Raw genomic sequence first — 25,407 nt, forward strand, 5'->3', positions numbered from 1 at the left:
TTTTTTTTATTTTGCTATTTTCTATGTATCGTTATGATATGTTTATTTTATAATTCATCGGTTTGTTATTTTGCAATTACATTTGGATTGGTAGATAAAGCATCTGTTTCTAGTGATGATGAGGAAAATGAAGCTATTTCAATGACTTCATAGGTAAAAATAGTTTTGTGATTTATATGAAGTTTAGATTTATTTATTTAAACTTGAAGAACATGATTATAGGGAAATACACACAGTTCCCGATATATGTATCATGCATTGCCATCATTTTTCATCATTTCCCCCCCTTATTTGATTATCCTCTTTATATTTAAATGTTTTGGTTGATTAATTTTTTTGTCATGCAATTCACTTTCTGTGAAAATGAAAGCAAGGGGAAAAAGTTAGTTACTTTTTCATATTGGATAATTTGGATATTGAGTTTTTTCAAGGCCTTGGGATAGTCTTGCTTTTGTTCTCGTAGCATAAAATCATAGTTCCGAATGTTTACAATGTTACAATATACCCTTTTCCTAACAGTGATCAACTTGTTAGCAACTTATCATTTTGCTTTTGAAGATAGTTCTTGAGTTAATAAGCTTAAGCCTACCATTTCTCTTTACTCTTTTGTTGATTAATCTCATGTTTGTTATTCTTGGTGTTGCAGGTTATGCTTCTCTACATCATATTTTGGGAAGAAATAAGTATCAACATTTGATTATAAAGATGCCAACATGTTGATTTCTTATTTATGTTTGGTTGTATGATACCCAAAAGTATTTGCTCTTAAGATGGGTGTGCTATTTAACTTGGATGAAGTTTTTTAATATAATGATGGGCAATCTTAATTAATATTTTTTCTCTTTAAACTGGATGGTGTATTTTCAAATGTTAATGGTGTGCTATTTAAGTTGGATGATTTTTTTCATATGTAATACCCTTATATATAGGATAATAGTTTGTGTATATATATATATATATATATATATAATTATCTATTGTTATTCTCTATTGGTTTCATTCAAATTGATATCCTACAGTGTGTATATTTGTGTGTTTAAGGCTGGTTTTGCTATTTTGGATTAATTAACTGTGAACAAGTGGTGTACTTAACTTGATTATTATTATTAATGCATTATGATGGTTTAACTTTCATATTATTGTAATTGAACAAGATGTGCATTTGGTACTTTAATTGTTAATGTGTTTTGTAGAATAATGTCAATTAGTATTCCTAGATTAATATTATTATGAATTTTTTTCATAATTGATTTACGGTTTGATGAAAAATTAATTTATTTTGGGCTGGCTTAGGCTGGCCTTGGTTTAAGGTCATAAAATACAGGCGGGTTTTGACAAGATTTAAGGCCCGTATTACCGGGTCGGGCCAGCTTGGGCAAGCTGAAATTTTATTATCTACATATCTAGCCCGAGCCGAGCCTAGCCCATGGACAAGTCTAGTTGACAATATTGTTATAGTATTGTGCATATACTATAGAATACAGTATAAAAATACTATAATAATACTGTTTATTTAATGTTCACGGGTTACCTGTGGGAGAATGTCATTTTCCACCACTCTAGAGTTGTATGGTAGGGGCATTTATTAACTCAGTTTGGTTTCTGAAATATCTTCTAGGTGTGCACATGGTAAGGCTCTAATCATCCCATGTGACGTTTGGATGATTTGATAAATCCCTAGGGGGTCGTTAAGCCACCATAACTGGTGGATCACCATACATGCCTGTCTCTTGACACCCTCTTGTGGGGCGCCGCTTGTCGCCTTTGTAAAAATAACACAAGAAACCTTAACAACTGTGAGAAATCCAGAAGAGCTCCACGCTAGCAGCTTGATGGACCAACCACGGGAAACCCTAACCACTGCTAGCTTACAATGCGATGAAGAAGAAGAGAAAGGCCACCTAAGAGAGAAAAAGAGAATGAGAAATTAGAGAGGATTGGCTCTTTTTTTTAGGAGGGTTTTTCTAATCGTTTAATATATATATATATATATATATATATAGAGAGAGAGAGAGAGAGAGAGAGAGAGAGAGAGACATATCTATCTTTAATATCAGTGTTGTTAAGGCGTGCGCCCAAGTGCAACGATAAACCTCCTTAGCGTCTCTAAGGGTCTAAGGTAAGGCACTTTTAGTTTTTAATGCTTGGATATACCTTATCAAATTCATTGCTATATTTTTTAGTTTTTTATAAAAAACTATATTTGTTGTGTGCATGCACAAATATTATTATTAACTCAATAGAAACTAAATATAAATAAAAAAATATAAAATTAACATGGATTGAACATATGTATGTATGCATATGAAACATCTCAATCAACTTGAAGTGAATATAATGCAAAAAACTAGTGAATCTTTTATCAAGTAAACATTAAAAACTAATAACTACTTACACCCACTCGTCTTATCTATATTACAACCCTCCATCATGCAATGAATCTCAAATTCTTGACAATATAATTCCAATTTTAATCTATTTTTTAAAAAACAATTAGAAACTTTTTATTTGGCTAGGAATTTTGCACTGTGTGCCAAAAACCATGCCAAACAAAAATGTTTGGCATGGTATTTGGCACGGCCTACCCAAAGCCGTGCTAAAAACCGTGACAAATAATCTTATCTGGCATGGTTTTGGAGATATCTTGTCAAATTCATTGCTACATGTTTTATTTTTTCATAACAAATTATATTTGTTGTGTACATGCACAAATATTATCATTCACTCAATATCAACTAAATATAAATAACAAAATATAAAATTAACATGGATTGAAAATATTAAATTCCAATTTTAATCTACTTCAAAAAATAATTTAAAAAGATTATTTGGCACGGCCTGCCCAAAACAGTGCCAAAAATCATAACAAATAATCTTATTTGGCACGGTTTTTGGCACGATTGTGGAGGTACCTTGTCAAATTCATTGCTACATTTTTTATATTTTCATAAAAAATATTTGTTGTGTACATGCACAAATATTATCATTAACTCAACAGCAACTAAATATAAAATTAACATGGTTTAAAGGTATAAATTTCCAATTTAAATCTATATTTCAAAGAATAATTAGAAATTTTTTTTATTTAGGACTATATTTGGCATGACCTGCCCAAAACCATGCCAAAAACTATGACAAATAAGGTTTCTGGCACGATTTTGGATATACCTTGTCAATTCATTGCTACATTTTTTCATTTTTCATAAAAAATCATATTTTTGTGCACATGCACAAATATTATTATTAACTCAATAGCAACTCCATATAAATAACAAAATATAAAATTAACATGGATTGAAGATATAAAATCCCAATTTTAATCTAAATTTCAAATAATAATTAGAATAAAAATTATTTGGCACGGCATTTGGCACGACTTACCCATAACCGTGCCAAAAATCATGACAAATAATTTTATTTGTCACAGGTTTTTGGCATGATTTTGGATATACCTTGTCAAATTCATTGCTACATTTTTTATTTTTCATAAAAAAATATATTTGTTGTGTACATGCACAAATATTATGATTAACCCAATAGCAAGTAAATATAAATAACAAAATATAAAATTAACATGGATTGAAGATATAAAATCCCAATTTTTATCTATATTTTAAAGGATAATTAGAAATTTTTTTTATTTGGCACGGCATTTGGCACAACCAACCCAAATTCGTGCCAAAAACCATAACAAATAAGGAGATTCCTTGTCAAAATATTGCTATATGTTTTACTTTTTCATAAAAATTTATATTTGTTGCGTACATGCACAAATATTATCATCAACTCAATAGCAACTAAATATAAATAACAAAATATATATTAATAGAAAAGTTTAAATTATTGCTATATATATATATATACATATGTATATGTATAATATATTAATTGTGGTGAAATATTTATTATTGTTATAAGATATCTTAATTTTAGTGAAATATTTGGCCTTAATAATTTTTTTTAATGAGTTAAGTATATAACAACAAATTCATGGAAAATGTGCAAAATTAATTAAGATGATGATGTTCCTTCATTTTGTTTTTTATTTAGGTATAAGAGGAAAATATAGAACTAGAAAATTACCTCACGACTTTTTAATGAATTGCTATAATCTATGTTGACTTATTTTACTTAAGGTGGTTTAATGAATGAAAATGATATTATATATATATATATATATATATATATATGTGAATAATTAATCTTCTTGAAGATGGAATAGAATATATTATTGTTGGTTTATATATTTTTAATTTTTAACGTAGTTTTTATAGATAATCATAATTTTTAGAAATTATATTTTTTAGAAACAAAAATTATATTTATTTATTGCTATTCTTAATGTTTTGCAAAATTTTTAAACCTATTTGCATGTTTTAATACAAAAAGATCATTATCTTAAAAAAAAAAAACCTACTTGCTTAACATTAGATAAAATATCATTGATCCTATTAGACATCATTTAATAAAACTACTTGCCCTTTCATTTCTCTCACTCACACTTCTTCTCTTTCTTCTCCTTCTTCATCATTCTTCTCCTTTTTTTTTTGCCATATCTTCTTCATCTTCAGCTCGATATCTTCATCTCCGATCGTTTCTCCTTCTTTCGATCGTTTCATCTCTTCTTCGGCGTTTTTGGAACCCAGATTTTGATGTACTTTCTTTTTCTTTTTTCTTTTTTTTTTTTAAAAATTTGGTGTTGGTTTCATTTGATTTGAGCTCAGGATGCTTTGATTAGGAGGTGCTTTGATGCCATTGGTTGTTGTTTGCTTGGATTTTTGTGGATAGGACATTGAAGAAGAGCGGCGGCAAAAGCTAGCCCGATCTCCACGTGGCGGCGAGAACTGGAGATCTCCACCCCATGGAGTCCATATGCAACTCGAATCCACTGTATGTCAACCCCAAAGATCACCATTCCCAAACTCCATATCATTCTCTTCCTCAAAATCATGGATTCCATTTTTTTTTTTTTTTAGTTTCTATTAATTTTTTGCAAAATTTGCCGAGAAGAGATCCTTTCCATGCTCTGAATTTCTAGTTTGGTAGTTTCTTTCGATGATTGGAAAATTCTTGCAAAATTTTAGCTAGGGATGCAGAATGAATGCTTCAATTTTTCACTAATTTATTTGTTACTTAATTTACACTCTGAATTGATCCTTACTATTTGATCTCAAACATTTATTTACTTAATTTATTCGATCTCAAACATTTATTTACTTAATTTATTTGATGATGATGATGATGATGATGATGATGAAGATGTTGAAGAACATGACTTTTAACAAACTAACACTATTTTGAAAAACTCTTTGTTTGTACTTCCTTTTGATATGAACCTCTTATTTTTATGAAGACGGTGATTTTATTTTTATTTTGAATAAAAACTCATTATGCAATCCCATTGTGAGAATCTCATTCATGCTTTTGATTTGATAAGTAGTTTTACCATTTTTGTTCTCATTTGTGCTTGTATGTAGGCATGTAGATTATTTCAATTGAAGTGTGATGCATCGTTATCAAGATTCCAGGACAACATCGGGTTTGAATTTTCATCTATTTTAACCTTACTTTTCTGAAAATTGTTTTTCAAATTTATTTTGTTAACACAATGATTAGGTCAATAAACATATTTGTTTTCACTTAAGTAAGATGGCATGGATATAAAATGAAAAGTCTTGGATTTCTACTGTCATGCTAAATTAGAATTGAATGAATTTGAAACATAGTAAAATAGCAATTTCTTTAAATTACATTAAATTTATCCATCAATAGCAATGCCTTGTTATCATTCACGTATATATATATATATATGTACATTTATATTTTTGTTTATTCTTATCTCTTAGGACGGGGTCAGTCTGGACGTCGATCTGGTGGTGGCTCAAAATCGTGCCATGGTGGCCAAATCACATCGGGTCGGGGTTGCTCCACCCTGAATATACATCAAAGATCTAGTGACAAATCTGCATCAATACCTAATACTGTGACGGATTTGGGAATGCCTCCGTGTATATGATAAGTGCTTGTATATTAGTAATACGAAGTATTCTTTTTTTACGATGAGCATCACTTTTATCATGTTTTAAAGCTAATACATGTGTATTTATGATACTTTTGTGCATGTAGGTTTGTGAAGCTAAGAATTAAGAAAAAAATCCCAAGTAGATAGTGAATGCACTATTTGGTGGAATCTTGGAAAGAACAAACGCGAAGACATAAGTTAGGTTCGAAGATACATGAATGTGTGCCAACCTCCATGTATTCAAGAAATTACAATGAGTTGGAGGGGCACGAAGGCAGTCGCATTTGCGTATCTCGACTTGTGCATTGATAGCAAGATCTTCACCAATGAAGCTTTTTATTGAAGAAGCGTCACAATCTATGGCATAGACGTGTGCCCGTTTATGTTGCCTTGATAAAAAGTGTGGGATCGGGAGTGTTTTGGTAGTGGGGTACTGTAGTAGGCACTGTAGCAAATCATTGTAGCATTGCACTGTAGCAATTACTGTTCACAGCCGGCCAAAAATCAGGATTCCAGAAAATCCACACGGGCGTGTGGAAATTCCACAGGGGCGTGTGAGAAATCCACAGGCCCATGTGGATGCCCGATTCCAGCCCTATTTAATCTGCGATTCAGCCCGATTTTGGGGCCATCTTTCATCCTTTTCTCCAAGTTTTCTCCATCTTTTGGGAGGTCGTCGGCTAGGTTTTAGAGAAGCTTTTGGCAAGTCTTTGGAGTGGTCCTACGGATTCGACACCGCGCTTCTCTTGGAAGAAGGTTATTGGGGGAGCTTTCATCGGCATCGATCCGGCGAGGTGTGCCCTAGGCCGGACAAGGGGACCTTTGGAGAAGAAGAGGCTACTCCACAAGACCATCGACACGAATACCGAGGGGGTTTTCCTATGGATTACTTGTTTTTACTTTCGATTTCATTATTGATTGTATCTTGCTCCATGGAGAGCTAAACCCCCTAGTGGGTACTTGAATTTTATAAACCCTAGGATGTTTTGTTTCGTTGACCTTTTATTATGCTTTCCTTAATTGATGTCTCTAATTGAGTTCTAATCTTGAATGCTTGTTGAATGATTTCTTCCTTAGAGTGACACTAGAGTTGAGAGACCATCTTGGAAACATTTGTGGATGAGTGACACACCATGAGGATTAGATAAAGCAAGGTTGGAGAGGGCCGAGAGGGTGAATCGAGAGGTAGCGGAGTGTCCTCTTTCTCTTCCGATATGATTTATCCTACCTCCACATTCCAAGAGTTCTTTGCGGTCATAGTAGAGTGAAGGGCTAAGGGATGAACTCTGCTGGGGCTCAGTTGCGCAAGCAACAGAGTGAAGCATTGAAGTGACTTTAGCATATGAAGCTTAATTGTGACTAGGGATTTTTCGCCTGGACCAAAGGATTAGATCTACACATAGGAATATGGTTTATCACCTGGAATCCCTAGAGCGTCTTGAAACTTTACACAGTGTGAGGTGTTGAGACTGTTTGATTTCTCCACCGGGGCATAGTGTAGAGTTAGTCACGGTTGACCTTAGGTTTGGGACCGTGTATTCAAGGATGTACACGATTCATTAAGCATCAATTAGGAGACATACTAGTTGGTCTTGTACTTGAAACATTAGTCCTAGGGGTAGTATTGTCCGAGTACCCCACTTCTATCGACTGCCTTTCCTCTTACTTATTTGTGCCTCTCGTTCTTATTTCTTTTATTTCTGTTTACATTATATTTCATCAACATAATCATTATTCATCTTCACTTGGTTAAGTAGCAATCTTAGTATTTTTATTCCCTACTCCATGTGGATACGATACCCCACTCACCTGGGATTTATTACTTCGACAAACCCGTGCACTTACGGGTAACACGCAAGGGGCGTTGTCAGTATACATCCAAACATTCAACCAATAACAACAACAATGACTCCCTCACCACCAATAACACAACCTTCAGCTATACCAGTAGTGTAGTTTCCCCAGTTCCACATGGAGAGACTTCTGCCCATGCCTCTGAGAATTATTCCCCGGCAATGGAAGTGCCTTCTAATGAGTCTGAGAACACTGGCCCCCTGGTTGATCACCCGAATAGTTTAATTGTGTAAGTAGCATTTCTTGTTATGACAATTTTATAATTTTGTATATAATTTTCCTAATAAAAGATTTCTAAGTTTTAAGTAAAATTATTTTACATCACTCTTTTATTTAGAGATTATGAAGTTAAGAGAGAGGTATATAAATTGGTCAAATGTCACTATAAAGAGGCATGGAATGGAGGGGGGAAAGTGCCCAAAGATGTGAGCCAAAGGATATTCACTGCTTTTAAGGTAAGTATCATTTAATTAATTAAATGCTCGAATATCTTTTAATTATAAATATTAATTATAATAAAAAATTACCTTAGTTAATATTTTTTTAGGGCATTTATACATGGGAGCCACAACATGAGTCATCATTGCTTGCTGCACTTCGGGTACAAGGTATTGATCTCTCTAGCATGTCTATTACTGCTCGTACACCACATGCCCCTCGAGCACCAACAAGGGAGTCCCAAACACATGCCGACAAGCACTCTCCAATGTTGAAGAGAGTTCGAGCTTCCCCATCTACGGTTAATTCTCTTGACGAGTTTGAGGATGATGTAGGCCAGGACTAGGATGATGTAAAGCGTTGGAGTTTTGTGGTATTTTGTTGGATTCAAACTTGTAGTATTATGATTGTAATAACATTTATGTTTATTTTAATAATGCTACAGGCCTTTTCTGGTAAATTAACGCAGGTTATAATATTAAATAAATCTACCATTATTTAGCAAAATAAATTTAAAATTTTCACGGAATAAATAAAATTGTGCCAAATTTTGTGACAAAATCCTTGCCAAAATTAATGACAAAAAATGTGCCAACAATCATGTAAATTTTAAAACCGTGACAAAATTTGTGATAGAAAACCATGCAAAATATCATAAAACCATGACAAACCACACCGTTGCAAAATCTGTGACAAATGAAACCATGCCAATAACCGTGACAAATTCAACCGTGCCAAAACCCTAACAAACTACATTATGACAAATTAACCTATGCCAAAAATCGTGACAAACTAAACTGTGCAAAAAACTATGAAAAATTACACCGTGCCAAAAATATTGACAAACTACACCGTGCCAATAACTGTGACAAACTACATCGTGCCAAAAGCTGTGACAAATTATATTTGTCATGCATGCTATAGGCATAGTTAATATTCCGTGCCAAAAACAGTGCCAAAATCAATTTGTCACTGTTTTTAGACCCATTCCCGTGACGAATTTACCATGCAAAATTCTTGTTTTTTTTTGTAGTGGATATTAATTATGTCTATGAGTATCATGTAGTTCTCAGGGAGATTATTGGTAAATATTTGGCTAACACATAGCATTTGACTACTGGAGAACTTTTTTTTACTCATTTGATGTGCCTTGGATCCCTAATTCTCCTATCAGGGTGCAAACTTTGTCCAAATTAATTCTCACAATCATTTTATACTAGCAGGCTATTGTAGATTGGAAGCTACCTTTAGTTTGGAGGCAGAAATTAAAGTACTGGATCTCAATTTCAAATGGGATTGTAATGACACATTGGGATATGCATTCTATGGATTATCAAGAGCTAATCCCAAGGCAATGGTCTATTAAAGGGAAAGAGAAGAGAGTGAGAAAGGTATCGAAGAAGAAAAGAGTGTTGAGGCTTGTGGATGAGAGCTGAGGGGTTTGGTGGGTGTCTCCGACGAGCATCTCCGGCGATCATTTTCAGGAGGGAAGTTCATACTTTCCGATTGTTAGATTTTTGTTTGCTTGGGCGGATCTATACATCTGTGAAACCTTATTTTCATTTAGTTGCTAATTGTTGTTGGAGTTACTTGCTGTTCTGTTGGGTTGTTGATGAGATATGTTGGTTTGTTGGTAAGATCTGGTTGCTAATGAGATACTCCATATATTAGTGCTTTATTGCTTCGAGAACGGAGTTTAGCTAGGAATGGAAGTGGGGAGGGCGGGCGGGGAATGGGATTCCCGTCCCCCATCCCTGTTCTCCACAGTGGGGATTCCCCGGTTTAAAATTCCCCGTGGGAAAAAAATCCCCCACGCAGCTCACTCCCCCGCAGGGATCCCCGCCCCATGGAGAATCCCCCCTGCCCAAAACATTGATATAAAAATTTTCTGTAAATAACTATAATATTTCTAATGCATTTATGTTATACATATGCTAAAGATGCTATATACAATTGAAAATAAAAAATATAATGTATGATGAAATAAAATAAAAATTCTCAACCAAAGTTTTTTTTACAACATACACATCATACATAAAATAAAAATTCACACAAAATATTTCTCCTAACAAGTCATAATATAATGTTTGATGAAACAACAACATAAAGGTACAAATTAAGTAATACAAATAACATAAATTTTAAAATTAAATTAAAATTACAAATCCATTAAATAAAATTCATAATGCAAAACTAGCACAATAATTTCATGCTTCCATCAATTTGTTTCCTCTTTCTTCAAATCATTTATATTGAGAATCCAATTCCACCACTAAATAAATAATATATAACATTATTTCAAATTTATTGTTACAATTATATTTAAACTTAATTATTTTAAATTAAGTTTCTATTAAATATGAAAGTTATATATACTAAAACTTATTAATAACTAAAAATATTAACAAATAAATATTTATTGATTATATATATAATATTATATCAATGTTGAAATAATCTTTAATAAATATAATAAAAATATATAATATATTTTTTCGGGGAATCCCCGCGGGAGCAGGGCGGGGAGATCATTCCCCACCCCCGCCCTGTCCCGCTAGGTGGGGAGGAATTTTTTCCCGCTCCTCACCCCACGGGGGGTAGGGGGGGGGAAGTTTCGGGGAATCCCCGCCCCGCGGGGAACGGGGGATTCTCCGCCCCACTTACATCCCTAAATTTAGCATATTGAGTTGCAAATTATAATAGTTGAGCATCATTTATCCAAAAAATTCATGACAAGGATAAGAAGATAAGATTGAATATTAGGAATGGCTTTACTAATTATAGTCATATTTTGTAAGTGTTGAACGGGGATTCTCCGGCCCACTTACATCCCTAAATTTAGCATATTGAGTTGCAAATTATAATAGTTGAGCATCATTTACCCAAAAAATTCATGACAAGGATAAGAAGATAAGATTGAATATTAGGAATGGCTTTACTAATTATAGTCATATTTTGTAAGTGTTGGATGAAGACAATGATGAAACTATAGGGTGATTATCTCAAAGGACAATGACTCTCAGACTGCTCATCATAAACCATGAAAACTTGAATGTTTATGTCCTCCCAAGAGATTGGAACAATGTCACTGCCAGACTTGCCAAGCATGATTGATGCTCTCATGAATTATCTTTGTTCCGCACACGAGTGAAATTCCCTTACTAGTTGATAAATTCTCTAGAGAAAGATGGCCCTAAGTTTAAACATTAAATATACGTGATTTGGTTTTTGTAGTTTAATGTTGTTGTTTTTCTTCTTGTAGTTAATTTTTTTAATAAAATAGTTCTTAGAGTTCTTTTTTCAACCGGAAAAAAAAACTCCCTTTGCCTCAAAGGAAAAGTGTCTTCAATTAAATTTTTTTCCCATTCGACCCATTCGTCTTCTTATTATTCACCAAAATCCCATCAACACTTTCATAAAACCCTTCTAAGATTTTATAAATTATGCTTAAAATAAAGATTACTAATAGCGTTACTTCTAATGTTTAAAGACACCCTTTTTTGGAATTTATTTTGTAATAGGTATTTTTTTACACTATTTTGATTTTTTTTTTTAAACTTCTACAAACATTTTTAAAAATTATTCAGCATCAACAATACTGTATTCCACTCAAAATATTTTGAATTATTTAAAATAAAATATTTTTTAAATTAACTCAACAATAATGATAATTTTCTATATTCATTTATTGCATTTTTTTAACTTCTCCAAAAAAAATTGGTTAAAAATAAGGGCTTGTTTGGATTAGCTTTTGGAAAACCTAGAAGTGTTTTTTATAAGTTAAGCACTTCTGTGTTCAAAAAAAATTATTTGTATTAGTTTTTCTGTAAAGCGGTACGTAAAAAGCGAAAAATGCTTTTTTTCAAAAAGCTAGTCATAACCAAACTCGACAAAAACTGTTTTTTTAAACTTATTTTTACGAACTTTCTACTTATATAGAAAAGCTAATACAAACACAAAATATAAAAAAATGATTAACTTACTTTGGAAAAGCACTTTTTTCCAAAAGCACTTCTACTAAACTTTAAAAAAAAAACACTTTTTTGAGAATCTAATCCAAACAAGGCCTAAAGCAATTTCATTATATTCCTCATTTTTTTAAAACATTTTTAATTCTACAACCCATCTGTACACCAATTTTTAATAATACACAAAATATTTATAATACAACTTAAAACCACCTAAATTAGCATATTTATGCAATTAATCTATTTTATTATATAATATTATTTATACAATTATTTTTAATAGCAACTATTTAAAGAATAATATATCTTTATTTTCATAGATAATGCTAAGAGAACCACTATATTTACAAGAATTATTTTGCAATATTGCATCACTTCATTTTTTTTCATATTACACGGTTAAATTTAGACCAATGATTTCTTCGTTTATTGGTATCAAATTTTTCGTATAAGGTTTTCATTTTGGAAGAGTCATGAAATCCAAACCTACACAAGAGGAGAGCAAAATATTGTTGAGCATGCGAGTGCGCTCCATATCTGTACATGTCCCTAATTTAAATCTTAAATAGAAGGTATTTGTCGTCTAATGTAAAAAAAACAATATTAAAATTATTATTATACTTCAAAATTATTTTATTATAATATGAAAAAATAACGCATGCGCCTATAATTTTAGTTTTTTTTATAGGGATATTTATGTAAAAATACCAAAGTTATATATATACACATATATGCAATTTTAGCAGGGTATAAGTGCAAAATTGCCTAAAGAAACCCGTTGATAAAATCCACGCCTTAGTTCGAAAACCCAACCTGCCTACCCTAGCCACACAGAATCCAACGATCACAAATCACAACCATTAGAATCTAACGGCTCAGATCCTCCCAATCACTCCAATTCCCATCCATTGTATAAGACTCGCAAAGACTCGGTTTCCGAATAACAAGCGATGAAATAAGAGGAGAGATAACACAAGAGAAACAGAGAACGCTCCTCAAAGCACTCGGAGGCCGCACAGCGGTGGTTGTCCGGTGAGAAAGTTAGGATTTTTTTTTCGTTTTCCTTTTGATTTCTGGGGTTTTTAGTTGAATAATTGTATTGATTTGCTGTTTGATTCGGTTTTTCCTTTGTTTTTTATGGGTTGGAAAGTGATTTCTTTTGGTTATTTCTGACCTTATATGCGCTTTGATTCATTCTTATTGTGGTTATTTTTCTTATTGGTATTGGTGCTTGGTTTTTGTAGTGAATGTTAGTGGCTTTGGTTGTTCATGCGAATCTGGTGCTTTTCTGTTGAAATTTTGCTGCGAATTCGATAGTCGAAGAGTGGTTCTGATTTTGGTTTATTTGCCATTGTTTTGTTTGAAACTTAACAATTTCTTGTAGCTAGATAAACGGAATTTGTGCAAATTGTAATTTTTGTGTTAGTAATCAGTAGTTTGCGGGGGAAATCTTTTACCTGTAGATCTTTTGGGTACTAATTAGGTTTGGTATGTGAATTTGTGTTTGTCCATTAGAAAGAAAAACCTAGGAGAATGTATATGGTAATGTTGTAGGACTTAGAAAGTATTGAAAGGTCCGCGGCATTACTGTATGGGGAAAAGGATTGTTGGTAAATGGAAAATTCTGAGAATCACCTTTTATGTATGCTTCTCGCCTTGGCAAGTAAAATTACTTTTATGTATTGTTTTCTGCATTGGAAAATAAAATTTGTTAAACTATCTTCCCTTGTGCTTTGGCAAGTAGCAGTTTGGGTAAGGTCCTTTCTCAATTAAAGGGAATTTTTTTATGAATTAACATTTTCAAGATGTGAAATCAACTTAGTTTTGGTCAGGGAATATGCTTAGGTTGATTGCAAGTGACTGTTACCTCATACATAAACTACTTGCAAAAAATAATTTTTTTGGGAGAATTTTTGTGCTTTAATTTTTCATGCGTATTTGGTTATTGAAGTGTCTAGTTTGGAGATTTGGGTCAGTTTGTTGCTAGTGTTACAATAGGTCTGTTAGCCACACTGCTGAAGTTCTTTCTTTTACTGCAACAGCGCATTATCTGTTGACCACACTGGCACATATGTGTGATCTAATATTTATGACCAGTATTTGCTAGATTTCTTGGATAGAATGGGCACCACAATGGCTGCCTCCTGAAACTTTGGCAGGTCTTCATATCAATTAGAGCTTCTAGTTGTCTCTAATTATAAAGCCTATCATTCTTGTATATTATTCTTTCAAGAACACAGTTTTAATTATTCTTGTTGTATTTACAGCTGATCGTTGCACTCAAGGGACTTCTATGTCAGCTGTTATTTTTAGCTGTGTGTAGGAAAAAAGAAAAAAGCTTAGTTGCTTTTTTCCCACATTAATTGATTTCTAATGGATCATCTAATTCTACCATATAAGCCCGTCTGCCTTTTTAGTTTCTTCTGTTTGCTGGTTTAGAAATGTAGATATATTGTGCAATTTCACATTAGTTGTGTCAATCATGAAATTAGTGGTTGCTTTCAATTAGAAAAGACATGCATGCACTTGAGAAAATTGCTTCTGTGAATCTTTTAGGACAAGTAAAACCTTGTGAACTTTAGCTTGGATGATAATGAATGCACAAAACAGGTCACACATTTTAGATGATAGTATATTCTCTTTATAACTTATATATGGGTTAGGCGGTTTGCTATTGATTGAACTTTATCTTTTACGGCACTATTATTATTATTTTGTTGTTCTATTGTTATTATTATTATCATTGTTGTTGTTGTTGTTGTTATTATTTGACAGGAGTTCCTACTGAAACAGTCCTGATTCATGTTTGGGCCCTTGCTCTTGCACACATTTGTTACTACTAGACAGTTTTGTGTGGGGTAAAATACTAAAAATCATGAGTGGTGCCCCCAAAAGGTTGCATGAGGATGGAGGCCATTCTGCATCCTTAAAAAGGCCACTTGATGAAACTAGTTTATCTTCAGGTGTTTCGGGCAAGCTGATTCAATCGGTCGGTAATGATTTTCACCTACCGTTTGAGCATGGCTCAGATGGGCGAATGGCAAAAGTCCCACGTACTGAGTCCCGTGATGTTGATAAGAGATCATCTCTTGTGCATCGGATGTCTCCATCATCTAATAATCCTGTGGATCATCCCATTACATCTGATAGCAGGCCAGAATCCAGAAATTTGAAGGATGTAAGAGATACGAAGACTGATCATAGAGAAACAAAGGCAGAAATTAGGGATTTGTACCCTGACATGAGGATGGATTCTCAAGGTGGCAAGGGTGAGATTCGTGAGAATGATGCAAGGTTAGATGGAAAGGGTGAAGAAAAAGAACTAAGATCTGATAGAGGATCTCATGGCATAATCAAAAGTGAGATTAAATTTGATAAAGATGGTCATACCACATCCCACCCATACTCAAGTTGGAAAGAAAGCAAAGAAAATCACAGAGGTAAGAGACATTTTGAATTTCCAAGTGATGGTTTTGACTCATGGCGAGTTTCACGTCATGGTTTACAAACTACTGAAGAAGGTGCAAGGGATTTTTCAATGGCTGAAGATCGGGTTTCTGCAGAAGGGCGTGAGGCTGTTGGTGAGAACAAGGTTCATGTGAAAGGAGATGATAAACTAAGAGACATGGATAGGAAAAGGAAGGATGAGAAGCACAGAGATTTTGGAGAAAGAGACAAGGATAGAAATGACTGGCGGAACAATATGCTGCTGGCCAGTGCTAGCAATGAAAGGAAGGATCCGATGAGAGATGACCGTGATATGGAGAAGACTGAGAGGGATAGAAAAGATGCTCAGAAAGACAAAGAACGTATTGATAAGGAGATGGATACTATGAAATTAGAATCATCAAATGTTAACGAGAAGGAGAATGCACATTATCAGAGGGAGATGATAGATGGATCTGCAAGGAATACTGAGCAGGAAACAGTAGCATTAGATCCAAAAAGTGTCAAAGATGAAAGCTGGAAATCTTATGAGAGAGATGCAAAAGACAAAAGAAGAGAAAGGGATGCTGATGCAGGTGATAGATCTGAACATCGTGTAAGGTGTTATGAGAAGGAATCTGAGGATGCTTGTATTGATGGTGTTGCTGAAAGGGACAGAGAAGCTCTTGTTTCTGGTGTTCAACAACGTACAAGAATGCTGAGATCAAGGGGGGCTCCTCAAGCTCCTCACAGAGAGCCTCGCTTTCGATCTAGAACACGTGAGAATGAAGGGTATGCAGTCTATTGTTAATTAGCATGAAATTTGATTTAGCCAATGTGAATATGGAGATATTCTTATTGTGGAACATTAGTTCATTTAATTCATCAGTTTTTATATATGCGAATGAGAGACTTACCAAATTTCCTTGGAACTCGTCATTTAACAATTAATTGTTTGAGTAAAATTGAGTAACTGTTTCGTGCAGATAGCTCTTCAACTGGTTATTTCACTTTTGTCTGAGCTTGTTCTCACCAACACTGATACATTTTGCTCTTTTTCTTTTTTTGCAGATCTCAAGGTCAGAGAAAATTTTTGTGATGTTTGTTGGTGCAAAGCAACCTTCCTTGAAAGAAATTAATCGTGGTCGATTTTTAGAATAACCAGTTCAAAATTGTTTTAAAAAAAATTATGCAGATTTATACTCTTACCTATTCCCGGGACAGTCAGAAATATGTTTATATATCTTCTTATGCTTGCAATTTATCAATTTTTAAAACTTCTAGCATTTTTAAGATGCCATATTTGTACCAATAATTAGTAGGATGGGATGGGAGAGGAAATCTAGTTCTATTTCTTGAACATTCTAGAAAATTAGAATAATATTTTTTTGTCTTTTTTTATAAATATTGAGGTTTTTGGTGTCAAGGTTAACTGACCTAAGACGAGCTGATGATGCATCTTTGTGGCAGATGGCATTTTGCATATCAGCAAATTCTATCATGAATTGTTGAGAGTTTGTCATCTTTACTTTTGAGATATGAAAGTAGAGACCTTTGTTCTTCTCAAGTGCGAGTCTCTTTTCTTTTTATATGAGGTGTTAAGAGCCTTTGACTCTTAATCTTCTAACATGAAATATAACCTGCCTTCTTGCAATCCACGAGGAATCTAATTTGCCACCTTTTTTTTATTCAAAGATTTAATATTTGGGTGTCACCAACTTATGGAACAACCAAACCGTCTAGGTTCTTGTAGCCATTATTGACCCAAAGTATGTTGTTTTAAAAGCCTTATATTATAACTCATCTATTTCATGAATTTCTTTGTTCTCTACCACTTTGATATGAGGTATATTGTTGTCCATCAAGAACATGTCGTACAAAAGAAGTTAAAGATCGTCATATTTTATTACTGCAAGAGATAAGAGTAACCGTCTTTATGAACTGTTCTGTCTTTATGACATTATACGATGTTCAGAGGCTGCAATTGAGTGATTTTAACCTCTCTTTTTTTGTCTTGTGCATCTTAATAAGGTCTTCTTTTGGTGCAGTTAAGTCTGAAGCTTCTTCAATTGTTTACAAAGTTGGTGAGTGCATGCAAGAACTTCTTAAATCCTGGAAAGAATTTGAAGCAGCTCAAGAAGATAAGAATGGTGAGAGCCTCCAAAATGGCCCCACCTTGGAAATTCGGATACCAGCGGAATATGTGATTGCTACAAATCATCAAGTAAGCAGTAATTAATCAAGAAAGATGTCATCAACAATTGTTTTCCCATTTATACAATTTTTCTTTTAAATTGCTCATAGAAGGTAGGACCGTAGTGATTTTCAACTTTAACTAGTACCGTGCACAATTTTATGAAGCTGAAATATGTTGTGGAAGAGTGTCAAAAAGATAAATGGAGAAGCCTTCACATATTTTGTAGATTTGCTATTAGTTTGTTTGCAACATCTCTGGGGTTGAGTGTAGGGAACCAAAACATTCATTTGGACCATCTTCTTATACATGTAGAAAGTGATTTAGAAAATGTATTATTGATTAAAATATAGATGTTATCAACAAATTTAAGAATGCGTTTCCATATAGTTTTGGTGAGAAATGTTGATTTATCCTATAACCTGTTATTTAATCATGGAAACATTACTCAAACAAGTTATGGAAGGCAGCATATGGCTCCTGCCAAATAGTTGGGATGAGGCTTGGTTGTAATTATCATAGAAGATAGACTTAAAAGTTACTTTTGGGTTCCGAAGGAAATCAAATAAGACAGCCACCCTTTGTGATCTGCGAACCGTCCAACCCATGAGTGTGTCGGCAAACTTGGTTGCTTTAGTTTCCAAAAGGAGAGGTTCTTGGTTGTAGGCCCACAACTTGTTGTTTGATTTGAATAATAATCTTTGTCCACCTCAGCTCCTCATTCAGTTTTTTGATTTAAGCTTTAATCATGCAGTGCTTTGATAACTAACATTTTTTGCTTCCAGTTTTCCTTACGCCCTGCGTTGAATGAAGTCATCTTTTCAGTAAGTTGTTGTTCTCTAGTATTTAGATTTGTATGGGAATAAGGTTGTTGTCATGAAATGGGTGGGTTATCATGCAACTTCCATACTTATATTCTTGTGAGATAGATTCTGTTCTGCGCATCTAACAGTTAAACAGTATGTCAAATTCTTCCTGAGCTATTGTCATAAGTGCCTCATCAATGTAGGGTAAACTTCAGTGAAAATGTTTACCATTTCTTAAGGTAGTGCTTGGTAGCACAAGAATAGTAAATAGTGAATAAGGGGGTGAAATTGGGTAACATAATAAAATAAATATGGAATAAACGGCTATTCTTGGCCCCTAGTTTGGCAGGGGTGAGTAATAACCTTGAGAATAATCTAATACCATTTCAGGGTTGCATTAGTTATTTTCAAGAATAATGTCTCTCATTCCAAAAATGAGGGAATAGAATGACTTATTCTATTTTTCTTTGTTCTTCGGCTGTTTGGCCGTTATACAGACGAATAATGACTTATTCTTCTCTTATTCCTGCTGCTAAACACTACCAAAAGATAAAAAGAAAATATATGGAAACATTTCTCATGATTGAGGTTGTCTTCTTCAGGTCAAAGGTGCCCAACTATGGGGAACTGATATATATACGAATGATTCAGATCTTGTTGCTGGTATGATTTGTCATTTTTAATATTTGGAAGGTTCGCTCTCCTCAATTCAATTGGATTATGAACTTACATGATTCCTGTTTGGTAGTTCTCATGCATACCGGTTACTGCCGCCCAACAGCATCACCACCTCCCTCTGCTATTCAAGAATTACGGGCTACAGTCCGAGTGCTCCCTCCACAAGATTGTAAGCTTTGGAAGTTAGGTTGTTTATTATTTACCATGATTTGGTGCTGAAAGTGCCATTTAACATGCTCCAGCTATTTCTGCACTTGGTTTTTTAGCATTCATTGTTGAGCACTTGCACATCTGAATAGTAATTCTGGTTTTTTTGGGTGGTATTGAGCTATAAGAGTTAGCAAACCTCTGAATTCTTTTCTTCTGTAAAAGCTCTTTTAAGCATGACCTGATGAGATGCTGTTCTGAATTTCAGTTTTTGACCTTTCATAGGCAGGTTTCTATTACTGCTCATTAGAGTCTGTACTAGGGTTAAAGTGAAATGCAATGTCTGCTTTGAAGTAAGCCTATTAGCATATAAAAAAAATATATAAGCCGTGATAGAAAATTGTATAAGGAACTTCTTATAGAAAGAACCATAAGAGGCGTTGTGTTACCTAATTGTTCTCAGTGATTAATATATTATTTCCTAGGTAATTTGAGTGACTGCAGCTAATGTTTGGCATTTCCTTTCCATGGTTTCATATCTATCATCAGTGCATGCTGAATTATACAGAAATACTTTTTTTTACTCTCTGATGCCAGAAGATTAGAACTTTGTTCTTTTTATTTATATAGTTCATAGTAAATTTAAATTTTTATTAAAATTTCTGTGTTTTTTCAGTTATTGGTGATTTTTGTATGTGTTTCTAAAAATTTGGGAACTTGAGACTGAAAAGAACAAAAAACAAAAAACAAAAACCTTGCTTGCTTATCACTGGTTTGATTTGCCCGGGTCATATCTTTTGGGGTATCTGACTTAATTCTATATCCCAAGTTGAGCAACATTGACTTAACAAACACCTGCTGTTTCAAGATTTTTGAACTACAGGTCTGTTTCTTGGCTTCCAGGTTTGCTTGAAAGTTTATTATTGCCTTGAAAGTGAACCTTGTCTTGTATGGTGCAGCTTCATGCACTAGTTCCGAGTCTACCATTCTTTAACTTCTTGGTTTTGATGTCTGAGTCCCAGTATTTTGAGCTTACAATCTTTAAGGTTTAGACTTGAAGCTATGGTGTAAAGGGTGTTTGCTTCATTAGCCTTTGCAGCTGGCATATAAATAACCTGCTTTTAGTTGGATGTTATTTGGTAAAGGTTTGTGCTTTTGTGTCACCTTTAGCTTGTGATTTGTGTAGGCTACACATCAACTCTGAGAAACAATGTTCGTTCTCGTGCTTGGGGAGCTGGAATTGGTTGTAGTTTTCGTGTTGAAAGGTGCTGCATAGTAAAGGTAGTATGATCATCTTATAAGTTAATCTTTTAGTTGCTCAATTGGTTTTTACCATATTTTGTAGATGAAGTCTTTGATGGTCTACTCTTTTTGTTATTCCTTTTTTTTTTTTGGCTTACAATGTGGCTGTGGATGTATATTCTTCTTTTTTTCTTATTACCATTGTGTGTGCAACTTTTATTGAACAGAAAGGTGGTGGGATGATTGATCTAGAGCCTCGTCTTGCACATATGTCTGCAGTTGAGCCTTCTCTTGCTCCTGTTTCTGCCGAACGGACAATGACTACTCGGGCTGCAGCTTCGGTATCAACAAGGCCCTTTTTTTTTTTCCTTTCTCTAGGTCTTGTCTGTTCAACTGCAAATTAATTGAGTAACATGCTGGCGCATAACATTTGAAAAAGAAAATTGCTACATTGGTTTCATCTGAGATGTTTGTATATTGTGTCCTCCAGAGATTTCCAACTATGATATTTGTATAACCTGATTAATTTTCATGGATATAGCTTGCGAGTAGATTTACTTATGACATACTCTATCCTTAAATGCAAAGAAGCAATCCAGATATTGAATTGAACTGGATTTTTATGGCTGTCATTTTCTGATGTTCAGCTCTTGATCTTTTTGCTTGGTTATATTATTAATTGTTGGTTACTTTTTGTGCAAATGTTGCAGTCGACCTTTGTATCTTTTTACTAGTTGTCATTACTTTGACTTCTAGAACCATATGCAATGCTACAGTGATGGGTTTTAGTTATAAATAGTGTATATGCATTAGGATTCAATGGTGGCTCATTAAAAAGAAGGAAAGAGTGCAACTTCAGTTTGTTACTTTGCTTTGTTTCTTGTCATTTTGAAAAAAATATGTTTTTGGTGTTCTGAATGCAGAATGCATTGCGGCAACAACGATTTGTCCATGAAGTTACAATTCAATACAACCTCTGCAATGAACCATGGTATTTAAAATTTTTACGTATTACATTTTTCTAGAACAATATGGCCTTCCTTGGTACCATCAATGATATTCTTATTTCAATCATGCCAACTTATGTCATTAAGAATAGATCATGCAGGAGATTGTTTTCTGATTTTATTTATTTATTTATTATTATTATTATTTTGGAGAATTACAATTTTTATTAGGATATTTTTTCCATTATCTTCCATGCTCATTTTATGATGAAATTCATTGTTTTTTTTTCTCTGGGCACAAATATCCTTTTATATCTGTCTGATTTGTATAAACAATTTTTTTAATAATTGATCTTGATTCTGGATTTTATTCTGCAATTTCTATGACTTTTTTTACTTTTAGAAATCCATTTGTGCAATGAATTTCACTTGAACCAGATTTACATTCTCAATGTTCTCAATGTCATTGAGTTTTCAAATGTTACTTTGTCTTGGTAATATCTTTATAATAATCTTTCTCATCACTGTGGTGGCCTCAAAATTGTAATAGTTTTTTTCCTGATCAGTTGCACAGTGTTTTACTCAAACTTCATGGGTTTTATATCTACAGATTACTGGTTTCCCTCTTTACATTGTCTGGTTTCCCTCTTTACATTGTATGCACTTCCTGCTTTATGTACTTATGTTATCCTTTGCCTCATCACTTTATGCATGATGTAGTGACTTGTGTCACCTCTTGTGTTTACAGGCTTAAATACAGTATTAGTGTAGTAGCTGATAAGGGACTAAAGAGGCCATTATATACATCAGCTCGACTGAAAAAGGGAGAAGTTCTATATCTTGAAACTCACTTTACAAGGTATAATTTTCTTCCCAATATCTTTTTCAAAGCTCTTGCATGATGGTTCATATAACCCTTATCATAGTAGCATTAGTTCGACATATCTTAAATTAACCTTAACAAAATCGTCATACTTGTTGCAATCTCTATTGCTTTATCTCTTACCTGGGATGAGCTATGCTTTCATAGAAGCAGAGTGGTGCTATCCGTAATATGTAGTATACTATTCTTCATTTGTGTGTGTGTGTGTGTGTGTGTCTGGAACTTGCTGAAAATCATGGTTACAATTGCACACTTTTGAGTAGTGGGGGCACATTGTGGATAGTAATTAGTCATTTGTTCTTGTTGGGCTAGTGATTCTTTTTGGGAACATGGGAGGTCATTTTCGTTGTGTATGGCTTTTAACACTGTCATTCGTACAGATGGAATTGAGGAAATGGAATGATGATTTGAACAAGACATGTTTCCACTGTTTGACTTTTTTTTCCCTTTGTGAGACTTTTGTGTGTGCTTAGGATTGATATTTCTGACATTTCACTGTGACATTTATTATTGTTCTTTTTAAATTTTCATCCTTGCCTTCGCTTTTGAGGATTGCTTAAGGATTCAATCTGTTATACTTTGATGATTTGTGTGACTAAGTTTTGGCAGAAAAAGTTATCTCATGTTTCTGAGATTTTGTTTTGGTTGTTGCTTGCTATAGCTGAGGCCAAGTGAGGTGGAAATTTTATGGTGACAGTATACACTTTCATTTGTTTGAAGATGACTTTGTTTTCAACGTTTTACCATGTTTCCAGATATGAGCTGTGTTTCAATGGAGAGAAGGCTGTCAGTAATGGTACAATTCCCGGATCCTCTCATGTAACAGAAGCGGAACCGGATAAAGTTCAAAATCATTCCTTGCATGTCCAAACTACTGATAAAAATATGGACCGTGAGAATATCATTGATGTGTTCCGGTGGTCACGCTGCAAGAAGCCCCTGCCTCAAAATATCATGCGTTCCATTGGAATTCCATTACCATTGGACCATTTAGAGGTATTGTATTGTTTGTTTTGTGCTTTTGTCTTTTTTGGTCTCCTATGCATAAAAAAAATACCTTTTTTATTTTTTATTGTATATTTTTACCCTTTCTGAATGCTTTCTCGGGTTACCTGTGGATTTGCTAAAAGACATCGCTTAAAAACTGCTTATGATATGAAGTAACTAGATTTGATTTAGATTATCAAATAAGTAATGAGAAATTGTTCATTCAGGCATTGATTTACTTCCTATTGAAAGAGTTGCCTTTAAATGTGTTCTGATGTTTATCCAGGGATAAGTTGGAGAAAAAACGGGTTATAAATTTGAATCCATTCTTGTATTCAAATTCAGAATGATAATCCTTGTCTTTTTTTTATGCTTCATATCATTCTTGTCTGTTTTTTTATGCTTCATTTTGATTTTTGCTTACCCATTCTACTACTTCATCCCTATTTTCTGGGATATTTTTTTCCATCTGGTTAAAAATCAGATTAGTTATTCTCAATATCAAATGCAAATCAACTAAAGTTGCCAACGACCTTCGGGTCTATTGGTACATGGGTCGCCGATAGAGCTCTCACCACTCTCACCACTCGGTGAGAGTTCGATTCTCGGCTGAGGGCACATTTCTGGGAGTTGTGAATAGTGGTTGTGTACGGGTGGTTCCAGCGCCACGTGAGCGCGGCCCCGTCCCCACTTATTCCACCGAGGCTTGTGCACGCCCCTGGAGTCTCTAGTGGGTTCGCCCCGCTCTTCTTCCTCAAAAAAAAAAATCAACTAAAGTTATTCTGCAGCCCATTATTTCCTAATTCCTTTGTGTTTTAACTGATATATGCATATTTTTTTTCCCGATAAGCAGGTGTTGGAGGAAAACTTGAGTTGGGAGGATGTACAATGGTCACAAACCGGTGTTTGGGTGGCGGGGAAGGAGTATGTGCTCGCACGAGCTCATTTTCTGTCTCCAAATTAGTCGGCCAGTGTTTTTGGGCTTCCAACAATTTTCATGATGTAAAATCTTCACAATGTTTGTATAGAATCTGTGTCTTATGGTCACCTAAGGTCATAAAAGAATATGTAATTTGATTTGATTAATCCGATAATGTGGCAAAGGTTTTTTTTTTTATTTTCCATGAAAATATAAATTAAATAGGCTGATGTATTTCACCTAACTGATAATGTTTGGCAGGAATTGATGCTATTGTTTGCTGACTGACTTATTTCTTTCTTCCAGGGAATAAATGAATTTAGGCATTTGTCTGTGTCAAGCTATTTCTAAAAGTTATTTGTGGTTGGGTGTCTTTTAGGTTGATTTGGTTAAAAGTTGGTCTGAATGCACTTCCTTAGTATCAACTATCAAGTCATGGGTTGGTTTGTTTGTTTTTTTTTTTCGGTTTTTTTAAATGTGGTTAATTATTTTTAGAGAAATTTTTTATTTCGTCCCTCCAAATTTCTCACATGATCAAAAAATTCTTAGGTATTTGTGTATTCTTAAATTTTTTTTTTTTATGATAATTTATTTTCAGTCATTTTGTCAGAAAAGTAATGTTGACTGAAATATTCTTCAATTTTTTTAAACAAATGAGAAATTAAAATATTAAATAAAAAATAATATATTATATGAAAATTTATGTGGTTATATTTAAAAAATTATAATACAAATAAATAATTTTCTTTTATTTTTAAAATATAAATAATTATTTTTGAGTGTCTTGAGGTACAAATGGGAATTTTTTGGGATCACAAAAGAAAAGCATTTGGTTTTGTAAGCTAAATCAAACTTGTCCGTGGTACTTTGAGGACAATTTTGGTGCTGTGTAACCG

General features: G+C 33.7%; 1 protein-coding gene across 3 annotated transcripts; it reads left to right on the plus strand.

Annotated features, from left to right (window-relative positions):
• The first annotated feature begins 13,233 nt into the window (after nucleotides 1–13,233).
• LOC120278867 (cylicin-1) lies at nucleotides 13,234–24,709 on the plus strand. Of its 3 annotated transcripts, none has more exons than XM_039285611.1 (13): nucleotides 13,234–13,314; nucleotides 15,058–16,500; nucleotides 16,780–16,787; nucleotides 17,757–17,932; nucleotides 18,688–18,726; nucleotides 19,311–19,371; nucleotides 19,457–19,555; nucleotides 20,720–20,814; nucleotides 21,003–21,116; nucleotides 21,699–21,766; nucleotides 22,471–22,581; nucleotides 23,361–23,601; nucleotides 24,446–24,709. In XM_039285611.1, exons 2-13 carry the CDS (start codon nucleotides 15,158–15,160, stop codon nucleotides 24,554–24,556), a joined length of 2,466 nt encoding a protein of 821 aa, XP_039141545.1. In that variant the 5' UTR covers nucleotides 13,234–13,314; nucleotides 15,058–15,157; the 3' UTR covers nucleotides 24,557–24,709. The 3 variants fall into 3 exon arrangements, with proteins under 3 accessions (XP_039141545.1, XP_039141547.1, XP_039141546.1); XM_039285612.1 differs by having other exon boundaries at nucleotides 13,245–13,322; XM_039285613.1 differs by lacking the exon at nucleotides 18,688–18,726.
• Nucleotides 24,710–25,407: the final 698 nt, after the last annotated feature.

This window comes from Dioscorea cayenensis, chromosome 16 (genome assembly GCF_009730915.1).
Source record: "Dioscorea cayenensis subsp. rotundata cultivar TDr96_F1 chromosome 16, TDr96_F1_v2_PseudoChromosome.rev07_lg8_w22 25.fasta, whole genome shotgun sequence".
NCBI classification, from domain to species: Eukaryota; Viridiplantae; Streptophyta; class Magnoliopsida; order Dioscoreales; family Dioscoreaceae; genus Dioscorea; species Dioscorea cayenensis.

Excerpts from the sequence above, each read along its gene's own strand:
- LOC120278867 (XM_039285611.1), top strand. The coding sequence starts at position 15,158 with ATGAGTGGTGCCCCCAAAAGGTTGCATGAGGATGGAGGCCATTCTGCA. Across the intron at positions 18,727-19,310 it reads TGAATGAAGTCATCTTTTCA|GTCAAAGGTGCCCAACTATG; the intron begins GTAAGTTGTTGT and ends TGTCTTCTTCAG. Across the intron at positions 20,815-21,002 it reads AAAGGTGCTGCATAGTAAAG|AAAGGTGGTGGGATGATTGA; the intron begins GTAGTATGATCA and ends TTTATTGAACAG.